Below are 18,084 nucleotides of genomic sequence, written 5' to 3'. Positions count from 1 at the left end.
GTCAGGCCAATGTAATTGTCAGTTCAAGGTCTAATGTCAGTGGGGAGTTAGTGAAAATTTTAGAGCAGGAATTTGAGTTTAAGAAGGGTCACCCTACCTGCTCTGTAGAGGAAGGGTGGCTACAGCCAAGTCGAACTTGAAGGTGGGGAGACCAGATGAGAGGCTTGGAATAGGATAGCCCTACTCCCAACCTACTCTGGGTCAGAGCTGGGCAAGGCGGGTAGGGGACAGGAGGGGAGGAACCGGATTCGGCCCCTCCTGGTCTGTCCCTTTTGCCTGCGCACTCGCCCTCCTCTCCATTGGGCAATTCCAGTGTCTGTCAAGGACCCGCCTCCTCAGATGAACCAATAAAGGCTGGGGAGAGGATTCTTCCTTCTCGAGATGGATCTGCACTAGAAGGATTTAGAGGTGAGGCCGGAGTAGTGGCAGTCCTGCGGCACAGACGGGAGGGACCCCCGCGTCAGTGGCGCAAGCCGATGAGAGCAGTGCGAAAGTCCGAGGTAGGGAAGGGGACGAGCGCGGGTTGTGGATGCCAGGAACCCTGCCGGGCCTCACCGGGGCCTGGGCCTCCCCCTCCCACGGCATTGCCTCAGGTGATGGGGTGGAGAGCCGAAGTGAGGTGAAGGGGCGGGCCCGCAGTGGACAGCAAGCAAAGAGCTGTGCTCACAGCCATGGTCACCCCACTCGCGCCACGCGCCACGTGGTCTCGCGACGAGCCAAGAACCCTTGGCTGCGGACCAGGGCACTAGCTGCTTAAGCCCCTGGAGAACCTCTGTGAGCGCTGCGTCTTGACTGAATCCCCCAATTTTACAGGCTGGGAAGCTGGGACTCAGGATCACGGCCGCGCCGGGGTTTGAGGGAGATTCGGACTTGGTGGACTCAGAAGGCCGCGCTCTTATCTACGAAGCCGTGGGTCAGAGACTTGAACTTGGGACCTGCTTGTTTCCTTTAGGAATGTGAAATTGTTTGGGTCCAGGCTTCGGCGGACCGCCTGGCGTCGGCCTGTGCTACCCAGCTTTTCTGTAGGACCTGGGGCGGGGGAGGGGGCAGGCGCCCTCTGCGTGCCCTGGCCCTCCGCTCTTGCCTCCAAGTTCGGCGGGGTGAGCTGGGGTGACTGGGGACGATCCTCAGTTCTGGGAGCTCTGTGATACCCCAACAGACAAACTCGAGGAGGTTAAGATTCATAAACGAAATCCCAAAACACGTGGGAAACGCTCTTTTTACTTGTCACCTGCAAAAATAGAAAGTAGAAAATAGAGAAGCATTTTTTTTTTTTTTTTTTTTGGTCTAAGGAAAAATACCACTAGAGGCTGTTGAAGGTGCTAGGAAACTGATTTCTTCATGCCATTGTGGAGCAGTTGTGAACATTTTGGAAATCAGTTTGGCAATATGAGCCCTACACCCTTTGACTTGCTAATTCTTTGTTGGGGAAATAAGTAGGGTAAAAGCAAAGAAGAGAAAAGGCGGATGCATAAGGCAGTCCAGTTTAATGTTTTATAAATAGTGGACACTTATAGTCTGCCTGGGGATGGTTAACGTGGGAGCTAGACAGCTGAGCCATAGCAAAGGAAAGGGTTTGAGAAGGAAAAGAATAGAAGGATGCTGGGTCAGCTGTGAGGAAGGAGTGAGGAATGAGAACCCTCAGCGGCTCTGTAAGAACAGAGAGCATCTAAAATCCTTGTTTTCCACATTTTCTGGAAGATGTTTTTGTGGCAGGGTGGCTTGCTTCGGTATTTTGAGTTTAGTCAAGTCTTTTAAACAGTTTACCTTAAATCACTTTTGTTCAGGATAGTAGCAAATTAAATCTTTTCAGAAGTCATTATTAAGATATTACATTTGAAACTTTCTTAAACTCTTTAATTTTCAGGTTTAAAAAAAAAAAAAAATCCTTGGCTGAAGAAATATATTTTGCCGGTATAGTTTCAGAATGTCAAGTACTGTGTCCTACTGGATCTTAAATTCTGCAAGGAACAGCATTGCCATTTTACAAGGAGGTGGACGTTTGTATTCAAGGTGTGCCTCAAGTAGGAATAAATCAGAATGGAAGCTCTTTTCCTGGATACCGACCACCCTAAAAAACAATCCCCCACATGGCAGCTTTGCTCTGCCGAAAGCCTACAGACACACATCAACAGAGGAAGACGATTTCCCCATGCAACTCAGCCCTGAGCAAGTAAATGAAATGCTGCGAGCCGGTGAGTCAGCCCATAAGATTCTTGACCTCAGTGGAGTCCCAAATTCAGTGTTGCGGTTTGAGAGCAACCAGCTGGCTGCTAATTCCCCAGTGGAGGACCGGCGAGGTGTAGCCTCCTGCCTGCAGACCAACGGGCTGATGTTTGGCATCTTTGATGGACATGGTGGCCATGCATGCGCTCAAGCAGTGAGCGAGAGGCTCTTCTACTACGTGGCAGTGTCACTAATGTCTCAGCAGACCTTGGAGCAGATGGAAGAAGCCATGGAAAACATGAAACCCATGCTGCCCATACTGCGGTGGCTCAAGCACCCCGGGAACAGTATCTACAAGGATGTCACATCAGTCCACCTTGATCACCTCCGGGTATACTGGCAGGAGCTACTTGACCTGCACATGGAAATGGGACTGAACATTAAAGAAGCATTAATGTACTCCTTCCAGAGACTGGATTCTGACATCTCACTGGAAATCCAGGCCCCTCTAGAAGACGAGATGACAAAAAACCTTTCACTCCAGGTTGCTTTCTCTGGGGCAACAGCTTGCATGGCCCATATTGATGGAATTAATTTGCATGTGGCAAACGCTGGTGACTGCCGGGCCATCCTTGGTGTCCAGGAGGACAATGGCGTGTGGTCTTGTCTCCCCCTCACCCATGACCATAATGCTTGGAACCAGGCTGAGCTGTCACGGCTGAAAAGGGAGCATCCTGAGTCAGAGGGCAAGACGATCATCATGGACGACAGGCTACTGGGCGTCCTCATGCCCTGCAGGGCATTTGGAGATGTCCAACTGAAGTGGAGTAAAGAGCTGCAGCGCAGTGTCCTGAAGAGGGGCTTTGACACCGAGGCCCTCAACATTTACCAGTTCACCCCCCTCCCACTACTACACTCCACCCTACCTGACTGCCGAGCCTGAGATCACATACCATAGGCTGAGGCCCCAGGATAAGTTCCTTGTGCTGGCCTCAGATGGCTTATGGGATGTGCTGGACAATGACGATGTGGTGAGGCTGGTGATGGAGCACCTGACTGAAGCAGATCGGTATAAGCCAGACCTGGCCCAGAGACCTGCCAACCTGGGACTCATGCAGAGCTTGCTCCTGCAGAGGAAAGCCCAGGGTCTCCACTCTCCTGACCGAAATGCAGCCACACGTCTGATCAGATATGCCATAGGGAGCAATGAGTATGGCGAGATGGAGCCGGAGCGGCTGACAGCAATGCTGACGTTGCCAGAGGACTTGGCAAGGATGTACAGGGATGATATCACTGTCACTGTGGTATATTTTAACTCAGACTCAATTGATGCATATTACAAGGGTGTTAAGAATCTCCCATCCTATTTCCAAGAGTAACTTAAATGCTCATCTAAGATATTTTTCCTTACTCTTAAACTGGCTATTCAAACCTTACTGTTAAAAGCACAGGCAGATATAGCTTGCTTAATAATAGACTAATATAAGAAAAAAAAGTTTAAAAACAATAGCAGTGATTTCACATCCCTGTGTGTTTTGGTCACCTCTTCTATGCAGAGAGGACAGAGAGTAGAGACCATACAATTGGCTTGAGCTCATGTAGCCCAAATTCTTTTATGAAGACACTGTTGTTAAACCGTGTCAGCCTGAGCCTCCATAGGATAAATTTAATCATGATTCTAAGTGTATGAAGGACTTCAGGATCTTCTGGGGTCTTGCTCAAAAACTGCAAATTTGATCATTCTCAATCACAATCGTGGACTTTTAGACTATGAAAGAAGGTGTTATCTGTTTTTTATTTACCAAGGTTTATAAAGGATATTACAGAACATTTTTCTATGCAACAGTCTAAACTTTTTTTTGTGATTATACTTCTGAAAACATTTTGTGATGCTGAATTCTAGTTCTATTTTAGCTTTTTGAAAAACCGAGTCCTCAAACCTGCAAAAAGACCTGCTGTCAGCATACTTGGAATGACTCATCTTTGTCTTCAGCTGAGAGTGAGAGGGGCTAGGCCTCTGGACCAATGGAATTTACTTGTGCAGCTTTTGGTTCCTTCCACTGTTTCTTAACCCCCTGAACCTTCGAGCCATACTAGGAGGTAACTACTGTTTAAGTAAGCCTTAACTCCTGGCCTTTCCTACATTTATCATTTCCTCCAGTGCTTAGCCTTTGGAGGCTTAGTCATAGCACTTAACCTTTCTGATTACACCTCTCAACAATTCTTTTATTAATTCCGACCTTTGGTATGCTGAACTCTCATCCTGCTGCTGACTACCCGGAAAGAATGCTTTTTCTTCAAATGGTTGTAGGGAAGGAAAAATGTAATCTCCTTGTGTCAGATGTTTAGGTAGGACTGGCTTATGCAGTGGATTGTGGACTTAAAATTCGGCCTAAATCTGGAGAGAGCTTTAGAACAGTCACTAGTCAAGGCTTCCTATGTGCATCCTGAGAGGCAATGGGGAAGAGGAAGGAATGAGATTCATCAGATGAAATACTTGCCCCTAGAATGTGGGATAAATGACCATTGCTACTTCTTAGGAACTAGACCATATTTAGCGTAGGAGTTGGGGCAAAAATAAATGTAACCTGTAATGGCTTCCATCAGCTGCACAGTCTTTGTGCTTTTTAGAAAATTAATTCATATGAATCTTTTTTGTGGGGATGAGTTTTATATTCTCACGAATTCCTGTGTCATTTAAACAACAGAAAATGTGTCCTTAAATGGAAACACAGTATAATCCCACAAAACTGACATTTTAATTTTCCTGTTCTATATTCACAGATCCTTCTTATCTCACGCCCTGGAGCCATCCACTGAAAGGAAAGCAAATAACTAGATTTGCCAAACTTCCTCATTTTTGTCCTTGTCTCAGTGACATTCATTCAAGTGTGTTGGGATACTTCTAGCCTGGGGACATTTTCCTGTACATTTTCCAGTGCAACCGGTTAGTGATATGGCTTCATCTAAGAAATTCTCTTTTGAGTGCTTAGTCTTGGTCCCATTATTCTGAAACCATTAATATTCCTTCAAATCTCTTAGATCTTAATTTAGAAAGAAAATGTGAAATACTACCATTCTGCTCTTATGAAGGTTCGTTGCTAGAGCCAAAGACTACTTGTCTGACAACCTTTGTTCCTTATGCCTACTTAACTCTGGCGCACCCGTGGAGCATTTGCCTGGATTACAGAGTGTGAATCCTGTTTTAGAGCCAGCATGGTCAGAAATGTATCTGATTCAGTAACTTGTGGGATGAGACATCTGAGAGAATACAGACTTTTCAGCTGTTTCTCTGCTTAATAGATTTCCTGCTTTCTAATCGATGTATTGAGAGAGAAGAAAGGCCAGTTTATTGTCTGCTTTCTTCCACTGTGGACTTTGTCAGTTCTTTCCATGAATGCTCCAAGGGGTGCCTCCTTCTGGTTAAACCCCAGTGTGTGTCTCTCTGACCGCAGTTCTGCTGTCACAGGCCTTCCTGGTGGGCTACTACTTGAGGGCACTGGGTTTTGAGAGGGAGCTGGTGGTACTTGTCAAGTCTTTTATCATTTGTCATTTATCAAAAGCATTTATCATTCCTTTTATGTAAAGATTTCAATTTTGACACTTCTAAAATGAACTAACACATGAGATTGAACATTTAATATTTTAGTTGTAACTTTATTCAAAAGTATGTTTTGGTGCTTTAAATTGCATATTTATTATTATACATAAGAAACTTTGATGATATTATCCTAATTTAGGTATTTTATATCTAGGTAAAATACAGCCCTGCTAATTCTGGGGATTAGTCAAAATGGATAGAGCAATGGTATTCTAAGTTCAAATTAGTATGCTAGGTCAAGTTGCTTAGATATTCAGTTTTCTGAGATGTTAATTATAACATTAAAGCTAATTTATTATAATGAAAATGTAAACTTTAAGGTATGTTACTATATATAAATATTTCTCCCAGAAGTATGATTGGCCTAAAAGATCTCTAGTGTTGGGCATACTGGGTAAAGTCCAGATTAGACACAATTGAGCTGGCACCTTTCATACATAAGTGAAATATAAACAGCTCAAACTTGAGTTAAAGAAGAGAATAATTGTAGGGACCAAGAAAATGTGTTCGGAATAGGTCTGTCTTGACTCATTTGTCCATCAGCCCCAAGTGACCCATGTTCATCTGACAATTTTCGGAAAGCCTTAACTTCCCAGGTTAAACCAGAATGTCCTGGAACTGAGCCATCTGACTTTTATCTTAAAGTGGTTCATTTGTCTCTGAATGTGACTCTTTCGCATGACATTAAGAGCCCCAGTGTGGCTTTGGAGCTGGGGAATGAAGGCCGGTGGTAGCACTTGTCATGTGTGCCGTCATGTGCCTTACTGAGTGGAAAACACATTTGGACTGCTGTGCCACCCTCTCCTGAGCAGGCTGAGGCTCTGTCCCTTAATGCCTCAGGCACCTAATATTTAACCTGCCTCCTGGAAGATATTTCTTATCAAGCATTTACTTGGAAAAATTATTAACTGTGTTCTTTAATATTTACTGAAATTTGTATTTAAAGCTATATGCCAACATTCATATTTAACATTGATTTCCTAAGCGATATTTAAATGAAACTTATAAATAAAAGAGGCAAATGAAATTTGGTTTCTTTTGGTTTGAATATTCTTTTTTTAGACCCTCAGGGTACCAATGAGACCAGTCTTTGTTTCATTACCATTATCTGGCTGTGGAAGATTTTAGTCTGTTCAAGAGTCCACCCAAATGAGAAGTGTTCTCTGCAAATATTTTATGGCTGCTAACCGCACAGGAAGTCCTCATTTAGTGTTAACCATGTGTGCAGAGACCTAAAAAAAGGAAAAGGAAATAAAGGCTTTTGTCGTGAGGATTTCCACACTCAGCGCCAAGGCCTGTCTGCTTGGATTTCATATTATTTAACTGAGCTTGTTAAATCTTAAATTTATGTTAATCTTAAGTGAAGAGCCAGCTTTGGGGAAAGGTCTAGGCAGCTACCTCCATAGAGTTAGACTCCATTTCTTCCTACCCCCACTGACTGTACTAGGTAGGTCTCATTGCCTCTGGAGTGGTACAGCTCATAAGGACTGCTCCAATGGATGCTTCTTAAAATCCAAATACATGATTATTAATTATTAATGTCATTAACATCAGTCATTAACACTTAGTGTGAGCTAGGGTAAGCTGGGCCTTGAGGAGCAGATTTGGAGGAGGGAAAGGTGGAAAGGGAGCATCTGAAGTCTGATAAGGTTGACTAGAGGACCTATTGCCTTCTTTTTGACATGATAAAACAGGCCCAGAGATTTAGAAACTTGCCTTTAACAACCTGATTTGAGCTAAGTTTGCAGCCCATGCACTTATCCTAATACTGAGCTTTCAGAAAGGAATAGTAATTTATGAAACATCTCTTATTACCCAATTTTGGCCCCAGGTGATTTGGGATGGGGAAGAGAAGTAGATGGTGCTAAAAAGAAGCTAGATATATTTGACACATACATTCTAATATTTCATCATTTTGGAACATGATAAGGGAAAACAAATATTAAAAATTAAGCTCTTTGCGTTCTTTAACTAGAGGGGGAAAGCTTATACTGTTCCTTTCCCCTGTAGAGTTTTTATTTTACTTTGCTTGATGCCCTTAAATGCTCTTAAGTATTTCCCAAGTTGACGATCCTATGAACCATGCGTGACAGATGCTCCAAGTGGCTCCCTCTGGGATGGGTGAATCTTTACAGGATTTCTATGAGTCAGAGTGTCTTTGCTCCATTGACCCCTTACCTGACCTGCTCCACATGGGAAATCACCTGTTGGGAGGAACAAGCAGGGAGTGAGGGAGCCAGAGTTTCAGTTCTGACCTTTGCTGGCAAGTGAGTAAGTAGGCCAGACATGTAGAAAAGTGGTCTGTAGAGGGACTTTCCAAAGCCAGCTTTATCGCAGATCTTAAATCTCCCTGCCTTTCCAGGGATCTGGAAAGCCCTCATTTGCCTATCCCTGGGGTCAGGTGTGCAGAGCTGACCACGGATGGCCCCATCCAACTGGGGCTGAGAAGCCCATGATACTGGGCACAATGAAGATGGGATGGAGCCAGTCCAGGGGGAAAAAGCACAGGGGTCGGTTCAGTCCAGCAGGTCTGGGAACAGGCTCCCGGGGCATCGTGGACGTAGGAATGAGAGTTGCAGTGAAGGCTGAGGGGAAGCTAGCCAAAAGTGGGAGGGCAAGGAGGAACCCCTCAGGTGGTCTCAAGGGATGGAGAAGTGAGTAAGGCCATGCAGCAACCTCAGAGGACTGTGGCATGACTTGTTCTTCATCAGCCTGGAGAGGGGTGAGGGCAATGCAGAAAGTCCTACTTCAATCCTCCACTTTCCCTACAGCATTATGACCAGGTATTGTTGGGCATTTGTCCTCATTTTTCTCCTCCACAACCCCATCCCTGTCCTATTGATAATAGAATGAGTGAGGAAGGATGACCAGGACAGGTGGATAGATGAGTGGATGGATGGATGGATGGATGGATGGATGGATGGATGGATGGTTAAGGGAGGAGCAGATGAAGAGGAACCAGCAAAAGAGAGAGAGGTCAGAGAAGTAGGAGGGAAACCATGTGTGGTGGTATGGAAGTAAAGAGAGAGGGAGAGGAGTGGTCAGTACCAGAAAAGACCATGGGCGTGGATGGGTGGAAAGGAAACATTTCCTAAAAGAGAATCACAAAAGAAAGGTGAGGGCCACTGTGTATTCTTATGTGGGACTCAGGATACAGGGCAGGCCTGGATGGTGAAGAGGAGGTGAGGAATCAACTCTGTAAGAAAAGGCTGTCTGAGCTGCTGGGACGACCCCCTGAAACAAAGCAATGCAATGAGTGGGGAACAGGCTGACATGTTTCTTGGCTTGGGAGGGGAGCGTATCCATGGGTTCACTTGGGGACTCAGAGGCTTTGCTGACTCCACACTGTTATTTGGCATGGAAGGATGGAGGAGCTGGGCCTTTTCTGAGTTCTGCTTGGTGGCTTTGTCACTAAATCCTGAGGATGACATGATGAGAGCACCAGTGGGGGGCGTCCTGGGCTGGCTGGCACAAGCCATTTGCTGTGGGATTCTGTGGTGAAGCAACAGGAGGCAGGAGGCTGCCTCTAGATGTCACTATTTGGCCATGTTGGCATCGGAAGCAGGCGGAAGAGCAAGAATGTGTTCCTGAGATGAGGCCCTGAGGCTCACCCTGAGGCGGAGCAGGGTCTCCCTGACACTGCAGCCTGGAACGCCCTTCAGGAAGCCTCACCAGACCCTGGACATCACTGGGGCTGGAATAAGTATGGGATTGGGGGAGGACACTGTCCTGTGGTTACTCAACCCTACCTTGTGGGGAAGAGGCTGCTTGAGTCCCAGGGTGAGCTACATACAGGTGGTAGGCGAATGGCTGTTACTTTTACCAGTCTCCTCCATGGCGGGTGTTCCTCTCTGTGGACTGCTCCACACCTCTGAGCCCTTTCTACTCCCACCCCCCTCCACTCCCTGCAGCCACCCTCCCAGCAGCTCTGGGGTCCATTCCCTTCTGTTCTAGCCCCCAAAATGGTCCAAACCACCTTTATCCTCCCCTAACCCTAAACAGGTTTCCCCTCCAGTCAACCCCACCCAACACACAGCAGTCAGAGTTATCTTGGTCAGACCGAATCTGACCATGTCAGCCTTCTCCAAACCCCTCTATGGTTCCCCATCACCCTGGGGGAAAAGCTCAGAATCATCCCCAGGCTGGCCTCCCCAGCCTCCTCTCCTCCTCCGGGCATGTATTCACTGCAGCCATGCAGAGAAGTGTTAAAAAAGAAAAAGAGGTCTTGTCTTCCCCCTACAAGCTAGAGTCACCTCTTTCAAGAGTTGGGCTAACCCCGCTGGTCATCCTGGAGATGGAACCTGGAACCCTCCACCTTTTGCTCCTTGTGGCGGTTTTGAGAATGACCACAAATGCTCTTCATATCAAGTGGTGGGGTCTAATTCCTCTCCTCCGGAAACTGGGCTGGCTTTCGCAACTTGCTTACAACCAGTTGAATACAGCAAAGTGACACTGGAGATTGACGAAGTTAATGTGCAGCGAAGTCTTGATAGTGGGTGAATCTGATAGAGGGTTGGGACAGTTAATTTTATGTGTCAACTTGACTGGGTTAAGGGATGCCCAGAGAGCTAGTGAACATTATTTCTGGGTATAGCTTTGAAGGCATTTCTGGAAGAGATTAGCATTTGAATCAGTAGACTGAGTAAAGAGGTAGGTGGGCATCGTCTAATCCACTGAGAGCTGAAAGAGAACAGAAAATCAAAAGGAAGAGAAAATATTCTCTCTGTTGAGCTGAGACACCCATCTCCTGCCCTAGGCCAGCTGGTGTGCTCCTGGTTCTCAGGACTTTGGACTCTAACTGGGACTTACACCTTTGGCTCTCTGGTTCTTAGACCTTCATATTTGGACCGGAACCACACCACTGGTTTCCTTGGGCCTCCAGCTTACAGACAGCAGACTGTGGGACTTCTCAGTCTCTATAACCACGTGAGCCAGTCCCCCATAATAAATGTCAGAACCATATAAGGCAAATATTATGAATACTTTTTACAGATGGTGAAACTGAGCCTGGAGACGTTAAATGATGTGCCCAAATAAAAGCAGAGCTGAGTTTTGGACCCTGGTGTCTGACTCCGAAGCTGCCTATTAGCTTTCATGTGATTGCTAAACCATCATGCAATTCTGTCAAATAGCTATTTATTTCATTAAAAAATAATAATAATAATAAATAAATAGATAGATAGATAGATAGATAAATAAATAAATAAATAAATAAATAAATAAATAAATAAATAAAACAAAGCCATGCTCTATCTGCTCTCCAAAAGCCTGGAAGGAAAGTGTGAGCTCTTGGTTGGTCCACGGAAGCATTCTAGCAAAAGCTGAGGGAACACTTGGCAAGATATAAATTTGATAGACTGTGGGTGGTCCAACCCTGAGGCTGGGCCCTGGGCTTGTGCTTTGAGAGGACAAGAGCAGGTGGAAGCTAAGGGGGCAGTGGTGGTCTTGAGCAGGAAGGAGAGACCAGCAGACAACAACCTGCTCTGGTCGTCTGACTCTGTGAACTTGAACTAGTCTCTGATCCCTCTCCTTGTCCCGGGCCTAGCACCTCTGGCTTAGAGGAAGAGCCCAGAACTCACTAATCACACAGTGAGGCTTGCTCTCCCTTCCAGCACCTGTCAGAATTTCTCTAAGAAAGAGAGAGACAGAGAGAAAGAGAGAGAGACAGAGAGAAAGGAGTGGGAGGGAGAGAGAGGAAAGGGGAAGGAGAAGGAGGGAGGAAGGAGGGGGGAGGCTCAGGCAACTTCTCAAGGGGATTTGAACAAAAATGGTCATGGCACTTGTGTTTGTTAAGAAAGAGAAACTGGACACTACTGACATGTTCTTCTTCTACATACTGGGCAAAGAGATTCTGGTGTATCCATCCTGGCGGACTTTACAAGTAATAGTGAAGAAGAAAGTGACAGAAGATGATCTTTATTATTTGACAGGAAACTGCTAAATGTAAATTCTTATAAATGAGGGGGTGGGGTGAGAAATCAGATTACAAAACAGAATGTACACTGTGACCCCAAGTTGAAACCCTTCCCTCAGCCCTCACGCACACCCCTCCATCAGCTCCCTCGTGACTTAGCCCATTGGTCAGGGGGCCAGCCGGTGGGGGAGGGGACCACAACTATATTGGGAAGGGGATGAGATCACCCAAAGGCTGGCAGATTTAGAACTGGGTAACTTTTTCCACCCATGTGGCTCTCAGAGACTTCTGTACTGGGTCATAAATCTTGGTGCTGGCCTGCAGGGTGGAGGGGAGCCCTGTTCCAGCTCCCCAGGGGTGGAGATGGTGGCTGAAACTGTATATGGTACAGGTGCTGGGCTGAAGTTGAGATAAAATGACAGAGTAGGTCTGGGGTTCCCCGGGCCCAACTGGGACCCTAATGAACCTTGCTCTCCATAGATCTGAGTGTCCTATTACTCCCCAGGGTCCCTTATGGGCAGAGAGTGCATTTTGTGGGTGCAGGAATATCCCAGAGGGTATCCACCTTGTGACAAGATGAGGCGAGTCCCCTTGATTCCAGCTTGTTATGTCTTGAGATCCCTATGTGCCAGTCTGGGCCTCTCCCAAGAGGACTCCCCTCTGTTTCTGGCCGAACCCTAAAGAAACCCTGATGGAGGTTGCTATGGAGGGAAGAGGCTCAGCGAATAACTGAGTTCATAACGACTCTTACCCTTGACCTCAATACCCATCAGACACCCTCAAATCTGTCCTCCAGACTCTCGGAAACGTCACAGCGTGTCCTCATCCTCTGAGCTTTTGCCCAAGCAGTTGTCCCAGCCTGGTTACCCTTCCCCGCTCCAGCTGCTTTTGTCAGCCCTCACCCCTAAGCTGGGTCAGGTGCCATCTCTCCCCAAGTCAATGTCCATATCATGTTGGCTTGTTCATGTTTATTGGGGTGACCCTGAGAGCAAGGACTGGCTTCAGAGAAAATGCTAGGACATGGTGGATGAAGGAAAAGGAGGATTCCTAGAAGGGATGGGGTCAGGAGAGGACCAACAGTGTGTCCAGCACTGTTTTGTGCCAGGGCCTTGAGGGAGACCTCAGAACTTCAGGCTCCCCACACTCCACAGCAAACAGCAAGAGAATGTGGTGTGGGCACCCTGACCCGGACTTTGCAGGCAAGAAGCAGGAGCTGGGCAGAACCGGAATGAGCCAGAACATCCCCTCCTGAGCCTGACCCTGAGCAGCACAGCCGGGAATGGAATTCTCCAGCTGGATGGAGCTGTTCCTGGAAAATCCCCACAAGTCCTTCCAGAAATGTGCTTTTGTATTCAATTCTGGCTCCTTCAAATTGGCAGGGAGGGGGCCTTTTGGCAGCTAAGCTACTCAGGCAAGGACCTTGCCTTCTCTGAACCCCTGGGCCTACACTCTGGGATGGCCAAAGTGGATATTCACAGAGTTCTCTCAACACACCTTGAGAGGCAGGGATCAGGGTCCCCAACGTTTGAGAAGAAAGCTAGTGTTCAAGGTCATATAGCTAAATCAGGATTCAAGGCCTACCCATTGAGGGTTGGCCTGCATGTCGCTTCCGTACACCCACCCCATTCAGGACTCTCAAAAAAGCACGGTGAGCCCTCAGACTGAGGATACCACTTCCAGCTCAGTGCTGCTTGACTGAGCCTGTACTGGCCTGGTGCCTGCCACTCTCAGAATAACCCTGGTGGTTCTGGGCACAGATCATTAGCCACCTGGGACCTATTTTTGCTCTTTGGGTAAGAAGGAAGTCTCACCTTGTGCAGTAACCACTCAGGGCAAAGGTGGAACATGTGACCTACCCCCAAACCCAGCTGACCTTGTGGTCCTGCTAGGAAATGGCCCTGGCAGAGAAGGGCGAGGCCTGGCTCAGCCACTCTCCCTTTCTCTCCCTGCCTCACCACTTCCCAGAACCTGGCTTTCTACCCCATCCCCAATTCTTGGCAGCCCACACCCTTCCCCTAACCCTAACACTCTGACCAGAAAGCCAAGAGCGTCTTCATTTGTCCTTATGATCCGTTGCTAAATCTTACCCAACTGAACAGCCAGAAAATTCTTTCTCACATCTAGCTTTGGAAACAATCCATTTCCTTAGGTCCCAGCTAGAGAGTTCTAGACCAAGTTCAGCACCTATCTGGGGATCCAGCATCTAGAACTCAGCTTTGAGAATCTAGGGCCTGGAATCCTATGGGGTAGCAATTAATAGCATTAGAGGAGATGACAGAAGCTATGGGCATACCACAGAAACTCTGAAAGAGCAAATGCAATCTCAAGGGTCATGGACCCCAAAAGCCATTTATAGAAGGGTGATCCCTGAGGATTGGGCCCGGATGTACATAAAGGAGCACCCTAGGAGTCTTGAAGGGGCCCCTTTCTGCTGAAACCAGGTGTGTGGTAGGGAGGAATATTGTGACCTGTATTCAGAATATAAGATAAATACATTAAAAAAAAGACTGTAAGGAAACCTGATAAAAATGTTACTGTAACACCAAAAACAAGAATGGCTGTAGTTGTAATGACAATAATAATAGTAGCTATTTTCATTTTTCCAGAGCCAATTATGAGCCATCCCCTGTGCTAAGTAAGGGCTTTGCTTATATTATCTTAATTAATCCCCACAGTCTGCTCCTGTCTCAGCGGCCAGAGGCCTATGGGGTGAGCCCTATAAATGAGGACGGTTTTTGCCAGGTCTGCAGCTTCCCTGGAGGTAGACAGATGAGCTCTCAGGCTCAATATACAGGAGATGCTGTGTCCTCCTTGCCTTTAACGTTGAGTGTAAGAGGGCATGGCTGGCCCCCTTGGGGATGCCTTTGGGGAGCCAGCCAGACCCACTGAGCTGACCCCGGCCCCCATTTGGCCCTCTTCCTCTAGGCGTTGGAGCTTGAAATAGAGGCCGTTTGAGAGCTGACAATCAAAGGGCAACTAAAAAAAGTTCCCTCAGTCTGGGCTCTGTCGCACACAGCTCTTAGGACCTATTTTGGGGGAGAGGGTGCCGACGTGCCAATGGAAAATCCATGGGGCGGGAGTCTCCAAGGTGGGGGACCCATGTGCCTCCCTCTCCCCATCCTGGCCCCCCACCCCTGAGCACATGTGCATGAGCACATGCACACACACACACACACGCACATACTTACAACCCTTAGTTCTTTCCCAACTGTTGAACTTTGTTACCCTTGCAATAGCCCCAGAAAGGAATGAGGAAACTGAAGCTCAAGAGAGGAGAAGTGACTTGCCCAAGGTCACACAGTCTGGAAGTGGGCAGGATGGTGGCCAGCCTGGGCTTCTGTGACTCACAGTACAGTGCTCTCCCCGTGGAGGCAGCCCTTGCCTACGGCCTCAGTGGGGAAACCAACACATTGTCTTCTGGGGCATTAAAAACTCGAAGATGGTACATTCTGGGTTGGACTATGTAGGAAGCCGTGGGTAACTTGAGGGTATCGATGACCACATGGAAAGAAATCCCACTGGAAATCCCAGGCCAGCAGCTCTAATGCGACCTTGCCTAACTGAAGGAGAGGTAGCTGGTGCAGGGCCTTGTCCCAGGTGAGCCCATCCCCCCACCCTGTCGCTGTGACCACCTTACTGCCCCCCTGCTCAGGGCTCCAGAGCCTTGCAGCCCCTGCCAAGTTTCCAGGGAATGTGTCAGATAAGGTGCTGGTGCTCATGACTCCCTCCCACCCAGCCACTATCTCTGACCCTGCCACCACCAAGTGGGTAAGAATAGCAACAGCCCAGTGAGTGGGTGTACACATAGCAACAATACAACAATGTCTTCAGGCAGGCAGCTAGGGCCTTCAGATTGAGACCAGATCTCCAGGTCCCGCTTCCCATCCGTTTCCAGCCCCATCTGGCTCCCCCACCGTCCCGGGCCTGAAGCCCTACAATACCTTATAATAAAGCACCAAGCTTCATCTTCTGCCACTGCTGCCTCGGGGGAGGGGACATGGTGGAGAGCACACTGCCTTGTCGATCCTAGTGTGGGCCCAGAGCCCTGACCTCCGCCGAGAATCTGTGTGACCTGAAGCTGGAGGCTATCCCTTTCTGGGCTCATAAGTGGGGAAAAGTGGCACAGCAGCCCTATGCAGCATGGGAAACAGTCAGCAAGGCCTCTCCTGGTGCTAGGGCTTCTCATTGTCCTGGTAAACGCAGCCTGGCCAGGCTACTAAATATCCCTGTGAACTCTGACCTTTTGACATCCTGGTCAGCGGGTATGTGGATGGGGTAAACATGTGGGAGTCCCTGGGATATGATCACAGGGTGGGGGGCATATTGTGGCTGAGTCCCCTCTATGAGTCTCCCTGTGACACTCCTGTGGGTGTGCTCCATTGTGTTGCAGAAGTGTGCAAGGGTAGCTGCATCACACTGAGGGAAGAGGCTGTTGTCATGGAAGCTGGAGTGAACGTCATTGTGACATCCGAAGCAAGGAGATCTAGGGAGTCTTCTGTCCAAGTTCTTGAGTCACTGTGACACCTGGGGGGTAATCAAAGGAGCTGAGTCCCCCGGTTCCTGCGTCAGTGGCCCCTGTAGCTTTTACAGCCTGACTCACTGCGTGGGTCAGACCAGACCCAGGCCCCTCCCCCAGCCTCCTCACCCCTCCTCTTCCAGCCACCCTGCTCTCGTCATCTTCTTCCTGTCCTCTTCCCCTTGACCCTCAAGCTCACTGCTTGTCTCCCCCCATGTCCCACACTAACCCAAAGAGGCTTATGAGATGCTAGGGAAGGGGAGGAAGAGAAGGGCTGAGGTGAGTTCCTGGCATTCTTACACATTGTAACATAGATATCAGGCAGACCAGACTTAACATACACTTACACAGATACACACGTGCATGCGCACACACGTGCGCACACACACATACACACAGCTGATGGAGTGACAGGCCCCCCAAGAAGTTTCCTGACTCAGTCTGTCAACATTAGCCCTGCCAGGTGGGCTCCCAACACCACTGCAATCCCTGCGTCCTCCCACATCTCTGAGGCCCTCTCCTTAGGAACATGCTCTCCCGCAGCAACAGGATGTGTGGAGGTGAGATAAGAGGACAAACCCCTGCCCTGAGGCCCAGGCTAGAGTCCTGGGGTGGGTATAGGTGGGTGTGCGTGGGGTCGGGGTCTACGAGGTCTCAAGATTGTTTCCATCTTTGTGATTGAGGGCCAGACTGACCCCTGGGCCTCTCCCTTCAAGAGTCCTAATCGCTGGAGCTGGAAAAAGTTTAAAAATATCCTCATGTTTACATTCTTTCCAAGCCCGCCTCCTGATCCTCTCAGTGCCAGGTCCCTTTGATCTGGCCCTATGCCTCTGAAAGGGGCCTGGGAGAGAGGGAGCATGAGCTCCCCGCAGGGGTGGACCCTGACACTTCCTTCAGCTCCAGACCAGTCCAAACCCTGTAAGACCCCTCAACATCACCCAGAGAGAGCCTTGGAGCTGGCAAGGAGCCAAGGCTAGAGGAGGTTGTCTTGCCCATGGTCACCCAGTAAGGCCACGTGGTGGCTGGAGTTGGAGCTCCTCTCCACACTCACTCCCAAAAGTCTGGACCTCATGTTCTGTGCTAAATGTGTTTTGAGGGATTAGCTCATGTAGTCCTCCCAACAACTCCATTTTAGTGAGGCCCATTTTATCAACAAGTAAACCTAAGCTCAGACAGGTGAATTGACTCACTTGAGAACACACAGCAAGGATGAGGCAGAGCATGAATTACATGTTCTTCTACCTACACTGAGCCACCAGTTACCACTCACCTTTTGCCCTAGCAGGGTCTATGCCCTGCCTGTCTACAGAGTGTGGCCCTCCTCATTAATGTGACTCTCCACAAGCACTTGCTGTCCCACTACCAAACCAGTGCTAGCTTCAAGTTTCTCTCCCTCTGCAACCCAAGAGAAGCCACACCTCTCTCTGACACTTACTTTTCTCTACAGGTGGAATGAGGATCACAGAGGAGGCTCATAAAATGCTTAGGGAAACTGAGCCTGTTTCATTGGAGATTGTGGACTTTGTGATCAGCCCCAGTATTGACACAATCAGAGAGTGGACTAGGGTCTAGGGGCCCAAAACAGAAGTCCTCAAACTGAAGCAGATGCTTCGATTTGCCCTGGTACCCTGTCATCGACTTTTTCCTTTGTTGCTGCCCCATCCACTTGCTCACTATCCCACGTACCTATCCACTTATCCACCCACTCATCCATCCACTCATGCACCCAAATACCCATCCATCCATACACCAACATACTCATTCAAGCACTCATCCACCTATCTACCTATCTATCCATCCACAACAAGGACCTGGAAAACAGGTGATTCCAGGGTTCCAGCTCAGGTGCTGCATTCCACTGGCTGGATGAACTTGGGAAGATCCTTC

General features: G+C 48.2%; 1 protein-coding gene across 1 annotated transcript; it reads left to right on the top strand.

The window, feature by feature from the left end:
- Positions 1–380: 380 nt before the first annotated feature.
- PDP2 (pyruvate dehyrogenase phosphatase catalytic subunit 2) lies at positions 381–6,798 on the top strand. The gene is given in 3 exon segments (XM_016162987.2): positions 381–500; positions 1,868–3,064; positions 3,066–6,798. Coding segments are annotated over 2 exon segments (1,617 nt in total). The 5' UTR covers positions 381–500; positions 1,868–1,927; the 3' UTR covers positions 3,546–6,798.
- The last annotated feature ends 11,286 nt before the right edge of the window (positions 6,799–18,084 follow it).

The sequence above is a fragment of the Rousettus aegyptiacus genome, unplaced genomic scaffold (genome assembly GCF_014176215.1).
Source record: "Rousettus aegyptiacus isolate mRouAeg1 unplaced genomic scaffold, mRouAeg1.p scaffold_m13_p_14, whole genome shotgun sequence".
NCBI lineage: Eukaryota > Metazoa > Chordata > Mammalia > Chiroptera > Pteropodidae > Rousettus > Rousettus aegyptiacus.
This window is presented reverse-complemented; position numbering and strand designations above follow the sequence as displayed.